A 14,238-nucleotide genomic window follows, 5' to 3' on the forward strand; every position below is an offset into this window, starting at 1 on the left:
CAGAGTTATCCTGGAAAAAACCCTCTCTATTAGCCCTAATGATGAAGCAAAATACATCTTTCATATCTTCATAAAGAAATTCACCCCATTCTTACTAATATGTATCACATGGCTTTCAGTTCTGTGGTTAAAGGAATTATTCTAATTCGCCACATTTAAGGCTGTGAAAAATGATTACAAATACCTACACATGGCACAACATGCAGAGCACGATGTTGGTCTACCCTTAAAGAAAAGTGAGTCTTTTTACATGGACAAAATAGGCTTTCTTTCAACCTGAAGGCAATAACATTGAAATTAAAATGTCTGTTTCATCACTGTCTTTTAATTCTGCTCTCCTAGATATCCGAAACTATGCCCCATTATTTCTCAGATTGGTTATTCCACATAACAGTGGTTCAGAACCTCCTTTATCACTCAACATCCAAACTTATTTCAGGCTGGTGCTTCTTTCTACTACAGTCAATGTTGTTGGACAAATTTAGCTCTGTAACTGGGCAAACTATTTCAAAATGAGCTACCTTCTTAAAACTCAGACACGGCAGATTGGCACGCAGAGGGCATTGGAATGAAGTCAATATGGATAAGTTTGCATTTGTGTTGTTTTAAATTGGTTTTGATGGTCTTTTCCGCATCTTGCAGCTAATTTCCAGTGTTTGACACATTAGGCCAGCACATGTAGGCAAGACTGTGAGATTTAAAGACTACTTTACTAATGGGATTAGGGTTTTTCAAATAGAGTATTTGTAATCTCATTTGGCAAATGACATTAGTCAAATATTTGAAATATGTAGGAGCTACACAACAGGAGAGATTGGGAACTTGAGAAGCATTTCAAAACACATTTAGCTAATAACATTGGTTAAAACTTAGCCAGATTTAAAGATCATTTTTACTAGTTTAGGAAAATGTCTGAAGCTAGTTGTCTCTGATTCAGTTTCTAAAATGGTACTAGTTAAGTTCAGTACATGTTTTTCTGCTGGCATTCGCACTGCAAATGCCAGCCTGAAAACGTGCTGTTCCCTTGGTATTTAAGAAGCAGGCAGCCTGCTGTGATTCTTCTCAATAATTTTGTTTTGTTTAACTGTCCTGAAGCCACATTCTTCTTCAAACACCCCACATACATCACACACTGAAGTATCGCATGAGGTAAAGCATGCCTGTAATTACTGAAAATTGTCTCTTTGCCTTTAGGTGCAAACTGTATTTCAAACTTCCACATAGAATGTTTGAAACTAACATGCAACTTCTTCAACTAAAGAACTGTGAACTCACCTTCTCTGTTATTTCTCGACTTTAAAGTGTAATCCCATTGACAAAGGTCCCGTTGACAAAGAAATTGAGTGATTCAAGTGATTAAATGGATTTACATGATTCTACTATTTTGAATTATTTATTAAAATGTGTATTTTAAGAGTTAGAATTGGTCCTACTAATATATCACTCATAAAGGTGTCATTTTTCCAGGACTGCCTTGAAATTCTTTGCAAACATCATGGACTGGATATTGAAAAGAAAGACAAGTGCAATAGGACCGTGCATGATGTGGCCACTGATGACTGCAAACAGCTTCTAGAGAATCTGAGTGAGTGACAAGTACAGTCATTACGGCTGCATTGTGGAAGTTTAAAAAAGAGTTATTGAACTTTTGGTCGAAATTATAGATTATGTTGAAAATCCAAAGCTCAGATGGCTGTTGTGGCCCCATAGTGAATATCAAGTACAACTACAATGTATTTGATTGACAATATTTCCAGAAATTGATTTTGCTAAAAAAGCTGCAAATTGGCATCTACAATTAATAGTCTCATTGTTTCTGCAGGCTGCAAATGCTTGTGATTACTTGTTGAGGTATATCTATATGTTGTGTGCATTTAATTGCTTCCAAATTCATCTATTGTAATGTGTTCTTTGGTTGTTCTCCTGCTAGAGGTAGCTGCATCCAATAATTGCCTGACACATCCAACTGATCTCTTACTTGAGTCTATCATTTGACAATTCAGTCTAAGCCAAAGACTGAACGGTAAAACGGGTGATATACAGAGAGTAATGTATTGATGGATTAATTGATTCTAGTGTGGATAACAGAAGCACTCATCTCACTTATGGTTAATGACAAAACAGGCCTAAAATTAAGAATTCCAAAAACGGATATCTTTCCAGAATGATCAGGTGAGACATATTGGGTTTTTGGTTGATTGGGGTGTGAGCCCTGGTCAAGCATCAACCACATTCCTTGTCAGGGTAAGGCAAACGCCAGCCTTAAATTAACCTGTGCTCAACCCTCTAGTACCTTCGCAGTGAGCATTCAGGCTTAACTTAGAGGCACTGTGTAAAAAAAAATCTGTGCAACACTTAAAGCAGTAATAAAGTGCAAAACACTAGACAAAAAGGATCCCACACTCAGTTAAAAAAATAGAATAACATTTTATAAATAAAACAAGACCAAAATCAGTAGAACTGCAGATATACAATTTTAAAGATTGTATTGAAAATAGCTCTGAAAAGCAGAAAGTGCCAACTGAGGATATCTGGTTGCACCAAACTGGGACAAAGTCAGAAGTTCAGGTGGACAATGATGGAGTGCGTTCTGGTTACAGGGACCTAGTTAGGCCCACTGAACAGAGTACCTTAAATCCTGGTTATAGAGCGTTGCGAGGATTTGCTTCATGCTGCCGAAGCAATGCGTGGATTTTGAGATGCAGCGGTGTGCGATGCGAGGGCCTATGTCATCAAGGATCCTGTTGGGCTTGCGTTGCAAAGTCTGGCGTTGAGGCTGTAGCACGCAGTTGGGGCGATGCATCGGTTCCGAAGAGCTGCAAAGTTGTAATGTGGAGTCTAGCATAGTCATCGATGATGGATGAGAGGGCATCCACAGGGTATGCTTCACGCAGTGGTGGTTCTGAAGGTGTTGCAGGCTGAAGCAGCAATGTGGGTATTTGCGACAGGTCCAATCCATGAAGCAGCGAAGACGCGTCGGTTCTGCTCTGGGTTGCGCCGCACCGCAGAGGAGATGCATAGGCTCTGCGGGATCCACAGAGGCTTGCAGAGCACCTTAAGCCCACTGCTAAGGGTCCAGGTCTGGGGTGGCACCACTTCAGAATGTGGACTCACAGATGGCAGAGTCAAGGTGCAGGTGCAAGGTTGTTGGAAGCCTTTTATGTCTCTGAGGCTGCGATCAGGAGGGGAGTCAACTAGCCCTTGAAGTCACTCTGTGTTCTGCGTTCAAGAAGTGCAGGTCTAGTCCTTCTAACCAAGGCAAGAGGGCACCAGGTCAGTACAGCAGGGCAGCAGTTCCTTTTGAGGAGCAGTCCAGCAGTGTGTCAGTCCTTTTAGCAGCACACCAGTCCTCCTCCTTGACAGAGTATCCACAGGTCCTAAAGTGTATTCAAGCATTGGTGTGTGAGGTCCAGTATTTATACCCAGTTGTGCCTTTGAAGTGGACAGAAGCTTATAGAGACATCCCTTTGAAGTGCACAGGTGCCATGCTTTAATGCCCCTAACTAACTACAGGAGTATGCTGCCTTTTGTGTGAGGGCAGAACACAGCCTATTCATGCATACCATTCCCATAGCGTTGGGAATGGTATGCATGAATAGCAACCTGTCTATTTAACTAGTGAGTACCTGCCAGTGACCCACATGAGGGGTAATTTTGTTCTTTTCCATGTTTTCCTTTTTTCACAAATATATTTGTGGTGTTCACTATGTTTTCCTGCTCATTCAGGATATCACTGTGGGATTGAATATACACGGAGTCATTTTGAAAAGACTTAAGTGTTTACGGGTTGGTGGACTGTCAGTTGAAAAATATGTTTTAATAAGAGGCGAAAAACGTGATGCAACTACCTCATAAAGAAAAGGAAAAGAGGAGTGGATGTATAGTAGAAAACTACAGCAATTGCAAACGTTTTAGAGGTAGTGTTTTGAACTTAGACGCCTCAGAAACCAGGCCTAGGTTTATGAATAGATTTTGAGTGGATAGCGACCTGTTTCTTTTTCCCTCTGTGCTCCTTGTTGAATATATAAATTGGACTGGGCCCAGCTCCTCGCTCCCATCCTGCCAGAGATGGCCCATATAGTCACACCTAAGCTCCCCATTGTGTGTGGCTGTCTAGGAGTAATACACAAGCCCAGCTGTCACCAATATCCAGTCACTTGACCCAGAGGCAGCCTACCGGCAATCAATGGCTATAGCAAGAAAATGTGAGCTTTCTAAAACTAAATTTACAGAATTGCAATTTAAAATCCAACCTTATCATAAGTTAGGATTTTAAATTGTGATTTCCAGAGACACCAAACATGAACTGGTTACCTATTCACATTTGGAAATTACACTCCTAAATTGAAATAGGGTAGATCCAATGGAGAGGTAGGCCTTGCAGGAGGGCAGAACCATGCCCTCTGCGCCCTCTAAGGCCTATCGTAAGGGTGACATATATGTATTAAATGAAAGGTTTTGGGCCTGGCAAAAGGCTTACTTTGCCAGATCGGAATGGCAGTTCAACACTGCACACACACAGGCTGCAATGGTAGGCGTGCAACATGTTTAAAGTGCAACTTCAGTCGGTGACACAATTAATGCTGCAGGCCCACTAGTAGCGTTTAATTTACAGGCTCTGGGCACATGTAGTGCCACTGTACTAGGGACTAGGAAGTAAATTAAATATGCCAGTTGGGTGTAAGACAATTCAAAAAAAAATTTAATAAATATTTTTATTAAGATATAGAAGGGAAACAAAGGGAAATGGAGGGGCGGGCGGGAAAAAAGAAAATCAAGGGCTACACAACAAAACAGTAACAATGCAATGCAGCACCAATAGACATCATTAAGCAATTAAATCAGGTGACATTTCAGATGAGTGACACAGCAATTTTAGCTTAATGAGACTATTTTCATTGTGTCCGTGCCGCTAGTCTCTTAGCACCCTTCTGGGGGGATGTGTGGCGCCCGCCAAGGAAAGTTGTTTCACTTACCCCAAACCTTAACCCATTTCCGGGGGCATCCTCTATTAGTATAAACTGCCTTCTCTGCCACCAGATATTTGTCCATGTCTGTTTCCCAGTCTTTGAGGCTCAGAGGCACTGATGCTCCCCAAATTACGAGCTATGTTTTATTTGGCAACAATCAAACCCAACGTCATCCAAATGTTTCCCATTGTTGTAAAAGATACTTGTTCCCAGATATTCAGGAGGCACCATTTTCGAGTTGTTGTTGTCGACTGCCTTCCAATGGGGTTGTATGGTAGAGGATTTCCAAGTAATATGAAAGAAGGTGCCCTTTTTATTACGCATACAGCAACAGTTGTTTTTATCCTACCCATTTTCACGAGTGCAGTGCAAGCATAGTAAACCCTGTGTAATATGTTGAGTTGGCTCAACCTAAATCCTGCCTTAACGGCTACCTCTCTAATCCAACCTATCATCATCATCTAAGCCACCAACGTCTAATTAAATATGTTTTTAAGGAAAGCGCACAAGCACTTTAGCGCTATTTATTAGTGGTAAAGTGTACAGAGTCCTATGGCTAGCAATAAAAGAAGTCAGAACAACAGGAGGTCTGAAGGCAAAGATGAGAGTAAAACCAAGCCAAGGATGCCAGGCCTAACATCAATCCTTTAACAATGTATTCTGTTCAAAGTTTACAAACCCATAACCATATTTGGAAGGATGATATTCTATTTTAATGTAAAACCGGAAACTCAAAGCAGAGTGGCAGTGAGCCACTGATTCATGGTCCGTAAGTAATGTCTATTTTTGCTCATGTCGTGGCTGGAGGGCTCCAAATATCCTCAAAGCACCCCATTTTCTGATAAATGATCACAATGTTGACACGTTCTCACTTTTAGGAAGTCAATACTACCACTAGCATTGTGACAATCATGTATTTGATGGCATTTTTAAAATATATGAAAATATCTGCAATGTTTGAATTGCAAAATACGTTCAGAGCTATCAATGTTACAGAATACTTATAATAAAATATATTTTTCACTCTGAGAACGCAATGATTTGATTTTACACAAGACCCTGCTTTACATTCTCTAAGTGTATTCTCAGCTGATATTGCCTTCTGCATTTCCATCATTCTCGCTGTCAATTAAAATTGTTGATGGATTTTTATTAATTTAATGCATTTGTTCCTAACATCTAGTTGCTTAACTACTATGGAAAATGTTTTAAATCCTGCAGCATCTGCAACGATGTAAGATGCATATCTTCGGCTCTTGCATAATGATCAGCTTATGTATCTTTAATTTATGATTTTTGTTTTTGCAGATGTTCTTAAAGTGCATTTAAGTATTTCAGTTGACGAGAAAACCCACATGTACTGTGATACCGATTACAGCGAGAGTGAACACATCATTTGTGCTTTGACCATTCGCAAACACACGACATGGGAAGACTTTTCTGAAGCTGTGACTCAGGCGATCATGAATCATTTCCACGACATCGTGTCCAATGAATGGGGGAGTCCAGAAGACCGACAATCCTACAATGAAGCCGAATCCAGCATGGGGCTGAGCTTAAACAGCATCTCCTCTGTCAAACTAGGTACTATAACCACTCCATGCATACATTTACAGTCAAGGATGCCTGAACTCTTATTTGGGTTCTGTAAAACTTAGCTGCGCACCATACAGGCATATGATATCTATTGTAAGAGTAAACAGAACGCCATACGGTTAGATGACATCTGATGGTATATTTGGATGCATAGTTAATAGTGCCATAATGCATGGCAAAAATACTGAAAATGAAAGTAGCCTTGTGAACCTGAAGACGTACATGGTACCGTCCAATTACAAATAGTACAGCACACAAGTATTTTCAGTCATTTTCTTTTGCGGCATTCAGAGCATAGAGCTATCCTGAAGACTTTTAGGCGCTCCTTACATGCTTCCCAATACAAACAGCTCACTTACCAGTATGAAGGTATCGGTATTTCACCTGGGAGACATTCCTATAGTATTCCACGTTTCCGACCTCGTAATTGGGACTTACAATAGGAAATTGCAAATTGGTGTCAGTGCACTTTTCCACACGCTCATTGCGCCAGGTATTTCCTGGATAAAAGTGCAAATAAAACCACTGAGCTGCACACGGTTTCCTGGCTTTTCAACTGTAAACTCGATCCATTGGAATTGGAATTATTGATAAGGAGGCCTTTAATAGATATCAATATAACCTTTCTTCAGGAACTGCCAACTGACATCTATTTTTGAACTAAATGCTTTGTATCTTAGTTTTGATTGATTTCAGGCATCGATGTGCTTTATCTTGCGAGGAAAATACAGCGGCTTGGTAAATGATATCCCACAAGAGTGATGGCCGTCATAGTGAACTTGACTCGGCACAGCAGGGTAAAGCGCTTCTCCCTGTGTCATATAGCATGGGCCCCACGCATTGATCCCAAGCACACTGCATCGATATAGAACTGGAACTTCATACTTCCATGAGGAAAAGGCATGCATTAATCATTATAAATCCAGGCACATACTTTAGTTTGTTTACTGCATCATCAAACCTTTAAAAACAATCTAAATGAAAAATGGAAACAAGAAACTCAATTAGTGTTAACTAAATTCCTGGAATTTTAATTCTGACGCATTGAAATGTATTAGCAATAGTGTAGCTAACGTGGGGTATATAATTTGCCTCATCGAAAGAGATACATTCACAATGAGCTTATCCGAAACTCAATGTGAATAAACTCTAGTAACCTTAGTTCAATGGTTGAGCGATGGAATATATAGTTAAGAATTAGCAGCCGTTTTAAGTGTATATGCTTGCATTGGTCATGGCTTAATACAGTCACACAGTAAGGTCCCAATTATGATGCTGCACGGCACTGGTGCCGCTACAGTGCGATAGCACCCCACCAGTTCTATGCAGGTATTAGTTAATCTCCACAGAATGAGCACTAAGGGGCCGATTATGATGACGGACTTGAGTCCGTCCGCGACCACTGAGGAGGGAACGTCCGCAAGGGCTGCGGCGTTCCCTCCGAGCATATTCGGATGTGACCGCCAGGGTGGCGGTCACATCCTCTATCTTTAACATTGCAGCGGGTGGAGCTTCAAGCTGCACCCGCCGCAAGGTTAAAAATGCATGCATCGCATTTGCATGCACCGCGCAGTGCCTGCTGCTTTGTGCACGCAAATGCAGGGGGGTACCATAGGTAGCCCCCATGTGCACCCCCCCTTCACCCAGGGGGCCCGCAACGGGCCCCCAAAGTGAATGTCCGTATGCTTTTCCACAGGGGAAAAGCCGCCGCGGAAAATCAGGTCAGTTACACCATCCTAATATGGCTGGCGGTGTCTGATAGACACCGCCAGCCATGTTATAGCTTTTCCGTCGCGGTCGGAAGGCGACCGCGGCAGAAAAGCTGCGGACGGAATGCCAGACCCACCAGCCATCCTAATATGGCGGTGGGTCTTTCGAGGCTTTGCAGCGGTTTTCCCGCATCCTCCGAGCCGGCGGTGGCTTCCGCCGGCCCGGAGGATGCGGGAAAACCACGATGATAATCGGCCCCTATGTATGTGGACTTAATTGTGCTTGGTGGAAATCCACACAATAGTCCATGCTCTGAGCAGGTAGCACATGTGAGCAAATGAATCTGAGCAGCAGGCGCGTAACAGAAACATATGAAGCCCCTGCTACAAATGCAGCCCCTGCAGCGCTGGGGGCCTCCAACCCTTCAAAGGACCCCCAAACCATCTGGTGACCCCATTCGCCTAAGACCAATGTATATATCTGTAGATAAGGGGGAACTCATCATTTTGCATTATGCCACTGCTATGCAGGGCTGGAGAAGTGGACAGGGGAGGATATCCAGGGGAAGCTCGGACTGTTGGCTTGTAGAGTGAGAGTAATTCATGCCCTTTCTATGCCAAAGAAGTGAGACGGGCTATGGGTATGCTTGCTGTCCTAGCCCAATCCTCAAACAATATTATCAGCCACATTTTCCATCTGGCAAAATTATGCCAGGTGTTCCTGCACCTGAATTGGGCCACTTGTGAACAGGCACAGAGGTAGCCCACATGGCCTGACATACAATCAGGCCTGTTCTAACTTTCAGGTCCGTCTAGGTAATCTGTACAGCTTGTTACAAATGCATAGTGGGTCAAGTTCCTATAGGAGTGTCCTGGTGCTCCTCTTTCTTACAATCACTGGACAAGAGAGAATGAAAAGTTAAGAACAAAAAGAAGCAGGTCATAAGCATCCATACTAGTTCCTTTAAACTAGTTTCTGCTGGTCAATGGGGCTTTATCTCTCCTGTCAGCATGGTTCTGCAGAGACCCGTGCTGACCAGGGACAAAATGGTTGGCTCAGGAACAGCACCACCTGTGTTCTCCCATCTCTCTTGGGTCTATGGAGACCTGGGAGAGATGGCAAAGGCTGTGAGACTGCCAGTTGCCATTCTGCCACTGTGCTCAGGGATCTGGGAACCCAGGAAAGGTTGAGTAACAAAGGGCAAACAAATGCTTCCTCTGAGTAATGTTGCAACTAACCATTTGCAGTAAATAACTAGATTGAGTGCCAGTTATTCATGCTTAATGTTTTCCGTGGAAGCCAAATACAACCAAGCCAATAACCATACTCTATAAACAAGGATGTTCACAAATATTATGTGTGGCTGAGCTCTTCAGTGTGGAACATAACCAGACCTACAGATATGGAGAAAGACATGAATGTTAGAAATTAATACTAGGATTAGCACTAAATATATCCATTAGTGCCACCAAAATTGATTCATGTCTCCTCTCAACTAAGATGAGTGCAAAAATACTTACATTCTTATGCATGAACTGTTGTATAGGGTACAGCAGACCTTACATCTTGTGTAGTAGGCTTGAGTTGATCACATTGGGGGGTTGATAAGTTCTAAGTTTAAAGATCCACACATTATAAAGATCTAATTCATAATATGCCAAGCGGCTGTCACAAGGAGATCAACTTTAAATATTTCATTAAAACATAACGTATCTGGAGGGTTTACCTGAAATTCCAGGTCTGAAGTTCAAACTTAACTTGAGATAATGCTGAATTAACTAAAGTATTGTGTAATTATGCATAAGCGAATTTCGCATACCCCTATCACATAATGTTGTGATGCTGTGGGTGTGCGCCTCAACTGCATGAACCACTTACATACTCTTGTTTTTAAACACCCACCCGATGTTATTTAAAGTGCAGAAACATCTGATTGATTTGCAGACTTTTTTATACTCTTAAATAACTTCTCGAAATGCAATGAAAATTGCGAGCATTTGTAACTTAGGCTCGGATTTTGGACAAAGGACGTGCTGCTACTTGGGTACTTAGGTACACATATCTAACAGAAGCATATAAAGCGCTTGGTGAATTGGACCCAAAAATCTTTTCAAAGATGGTGTATCACTAAACTATAAAGCTCTATATTGTTGATGTTCTACCCAATAACTCGAGAACATTAAATATTAATTGACTTTATTGACTCTGAAAATGATTCTGTGTTTTTTTTCTCCAACCTTTTAGGCGACCTTGGGGTTTTGGGAAATACACACATGTCTTAGTTAAAGGTTTGGCAAACACACTGAGGGGGTGGAGGCAGATTAATTACATATATGGGACAGGCCAAATGGATGGCATTCCTATGAAGGTGGTTACACGTCCATGGGGAACGAGTAAAATACTAGAGTTTCCAAAATGTGATGTACTATAGTCTCCCGGTGATCACGATGCTCCATTCATTTTCTCTCATGCCTTTCTTGTAGGCAATGCATCATGGATTCCAGACCAGATTTTTCCCAATTCTCCTTGGGAGATGTTGAAGAATGGCCAGGCTGAGACTGTAGCGGTTAGGCTACTCGGTAAGGTTCTTTCGATTGCCCAGTACTGTAAATGAAGGAATCAAAAGGCAGTGTAGTCTTTCATTTCTGAATTCTAGAGATTTCCTTGCTCTGCCGATGTTTCAACCATTCCTTGCTATTATCAGCAAAGGAGTAAAGTCCCGGAGTGGGTTTGCTTAGAAGAAGTTAATGATAGCCCCGGTGCGTGATGATCCATGGAGTGGCACTAATCTTCCATGGTGGTGATTATCTCCAGAGACACCCACGGCTCAGGGCCCCCTCCACTCTGATGTCATGAAGAATGTCAATCTCTGAGGCTAAGGGCGGGAATCTGAGAAGATCAAATGAGCCGTTCAGAATGTGAAAGTCAGTACAGCTGAGCCGCGTGGGCTCAGAGACTGCGCCTCTGCAAAATGCCAGCAACGTTTGCACGGATTGTAGGGCGATGCAATCCTTTTGTGGGACCTGACATTTTCTAGGGTAAGATTTGTGTGTACTGACATCTAACGCAAGCAATGTATATTTTAGGCCCAGAAGACGGCTGCCTGCACAATGCGTCATATGCATCTATGATTCCGCTTCCAACGCTGCAGAATTTCCTCCGGCTGGTGAGTTTCCATAACAGTATGATATCATTTTTGTGCTGATGTCGCCGGTTCTGTGAATGTGATCATGCAGATTTGTATTGAAATCACTCATCAAATAAATATGTAGAGAACAGGATTATCCCCCCCTTGTACGCAGCACTATTTAATATTTTATGCAATTCCTATTCATTCACTAATGGCACGATTACTGAGGGAACATATATAACTACGTTTGTATTATTAATTTATCGCATGTTCTGACCACTTTGTGATCTTTTCAGACTATAGTATGCAATACAAGAAAATACCTATTTGTACATCAACTTTCTCCCATCATCAGCGAACACCAGCTCCGCCCTGGTGACCTTTGTGCACTTGTTTTCCATTGTAGCTGACTGCTCCATACACTTTTTTAGTTTAAATGTGGCTCCATCACATGCGAACATCAAATAACTAGTCTTCCTGGTGTTGAGTAACACCTATTTTTTTTTACATTGACGTAATTTCACAAAAATTCACAAAAATAATTTTGGAATCCTTTTCCAATCGTCACCAGTCACTACAATATATGTGCCCTACTTGCATGAAAAGAGATGCTGTAGGAACGTAACATGGCAGCTATAGCCATGTGAGGAATGTAACATGCATTCAATTTCCTTTATTCTAAGCTCATCTACAGTGCCAAATACAAGAAACATTTACCAAATATGGATGCGTGGTAGTCCATGAGACAGTAACTAAATATGGACGCATGGTAGTACAAAAGACATTAAATATTCATCTTCGGTAGTAAAAGAGACATTAAATATGGATATATGGAAGTTCAAGAGACAGTAAGTGAATATGTGGACTTGGAAAAGTGTAAGCACTGTACTTAAAATAAGTATATGACTTTCTCCTAATTACTCACCAAAAAATAAACCTCCTGCTGCGTCATTTCAAGACCATTTGAAAAATGAATGACACACACCAAGGATGAAATCTATCAGTAGCTAATGTTCTGTTAAAACCGTTATTTTTAAGTAAAGGAGAACACAAACACAGAGGTAGCTCGAAAACTGTGTAAAAATATTTTCAACAGCCTGTCTGTCTCTGTACAAGTAGGAAAGATATGTTGCATAATAGTTAACACAAAATACCTTTTTACTATGCATGCTAGAATTTTCTACGATCTTGTACTCATCTTTAGATTCTTTGAAGACACCGACCTTAAAGTTGAGGAATCCTAAGCCAATTGCATTAGTTAAACCATTTACATCATAAACATACCTTCAACCGCTAACATCAACATGCATTGGTAATGCCAATAGGTCTGGCTTTGAAGGAATGTCGTATGGTGATGTGAAGTTTTAGAAGCAAGTAGCATGGGATGGGTATATAGGCCTTTGTTTGGAAGCAAAGAACTATAGACTAATATTGGTGAAGGTTAAAAGGTCCGGTGACAATTCCACTGTGAAGCCAGAGCCGAACATCCATGTAGGTTAATGACTGCCCTTCTTATGTGTGGTTGCCTGAGAAATCCACTATAAATTATCTTGTTATCGAAGACACTTTTACTGCATTACAGTTTTGTGTGTGTGTGTTGTGTGTGTGTGTGTGTGTGTGTGGGTGCGCGCGTGTGTGTGTGTATAGGCACATGAAACTTCAAGCTTAGGCAGCTGAATAAATAAACACATTGATCACTGCTGTGTGGAGGGCAAGCACTGTTTTGTGGAAGCGCACAGATTATGCACAATGTATATCTGGATCCCATCATGTGGGTGGCGCCAACAGCCTTTTTTTCGAGTGGGATTCTCATAATTGTGTGGTGATAGGGGCGCTGTCAAGCCAAACTACAAAAAGTAGTGACCGTCCAAGCATATATCAGGTCTTTCTCAGGATCACCTGCATAGTAGTGATGTCTTCTGTCTGCCTTAGACATTTACATTACACAGGTCAAAAAGAAACACAGGCCACCTTGCTAGCAAATACCTAGGAGGTAGATGGATACAGTACTGGGAGGACATTTACACAATGAGCAGTGATTTGGGTTCTGTAGCCATGCAACTCTGCAGGCTAGGCGTTAAATATAAATTATTCAAGTATAGATGTGTTAAATGTTTAAGGGTCACGCCTGGTGAACTGTACTCCAAATCGGGTACATTGAAAGCCTGTGTGCCCTAGAGTAAGGAGATGCAGCTTTTCCGGCTAAAGGGAAATCAATCATCAGCATTCTCTCTCTGATTGTTGATAACAAGACTGATCATCTACTGACATATGCTTCTGGGGTCTCCATCCTAGGCCTATAAGGAACTGTGTAGCATTTCCTCTGGTACTATCCAAGAGCAGTATAACAATGTGTCATTTTGTGCTTTGTACAGTGCTTAATTTGTAAAATATTAAGTGCAGGTGCTCAAATTGTTTCAGGAGGCCACACCCACACCCCTGGCTCCACCCACTTCCTCTATTGGCCCCACCCACCTACATCCAAAACTAGTATAGCTGAACATGCCGTAACAAGGGTTAGTACCAAAATCTCCAGGTTGAAAGGTCAGGAAATGAACCTTGTGCATGGCCATAAGGATGCATGACACAACAGTCTATACCCTGTACTGTGCACCTGTGGCTGAGGGCCAGTCACTAGACGTGTGTCATCGAAGCACAGATGGGCCAAGCTGTGGCACAGCAAGATCCTGAGGAGGTGCCAGTCACACACAGGGGTGTAAATCTGAAAACACCACACATCCACCCAGAGTGGTGGAAGACTGAGAATCACACACCCATGACATCTAACCTCCACATCCCTGGTCCACAAGAAGCCCATCAAGGCCCCATTAG

At 41.9% G+C, this 14,238-nt stretch overlaps 1 protein-coding gene across 4 annotated transcripts in view; it reads left to right on the forward strand.

Moving 5' to 3' along the window:
* Positions 1–14,238, forward strand: part of CTTNBP2 (cortactin binding protein 2) — a 671,065-nt gene that overhangs the window by 464,693 nt on the left and 192,134 nt on the right. For all 4 annotated transcript variants that reach the window (XR_013606931.1, XM_078674334.1, XM_078674335.1 and 1 more), the window contains 4 exons: positions 1,468–1,585; positions 6,279–6,554; positions 10,760–10,855; positions 11,363–11,442. Coding sequence is in view for 3 of the 4 variants with exons in the window: in XM_078674334.1 (XP_078530460.1) it covers positions 1,468–1,585; positions 6,279–6,554; positions 10,760–10,855; positions 11,363–11,442 (570 nt within the window). In the remaining variant the exon portion in view is untranslated. The remainder of the gene's footprint in view (positions 1–1,467; positions 1,586–6,278; positions 6,555–10,759; positions 10,856–11,362; positions 11,443–14,238) is intronic.

The sequence above is a fragment of the Lissotriton helveticus genome, chromosome 1_1 (genome assembly GCF_964261635.1).
Source record: "Lissotriton helveticus chromosome 1_1, aLisHel1.1, whole genome shotgun sequence".
NCBI lineage: Eukaryota > Metazoa > Chordata > Amphibia > Caudata > Salamandridae > Lissotriton > Lissotriton helveticus.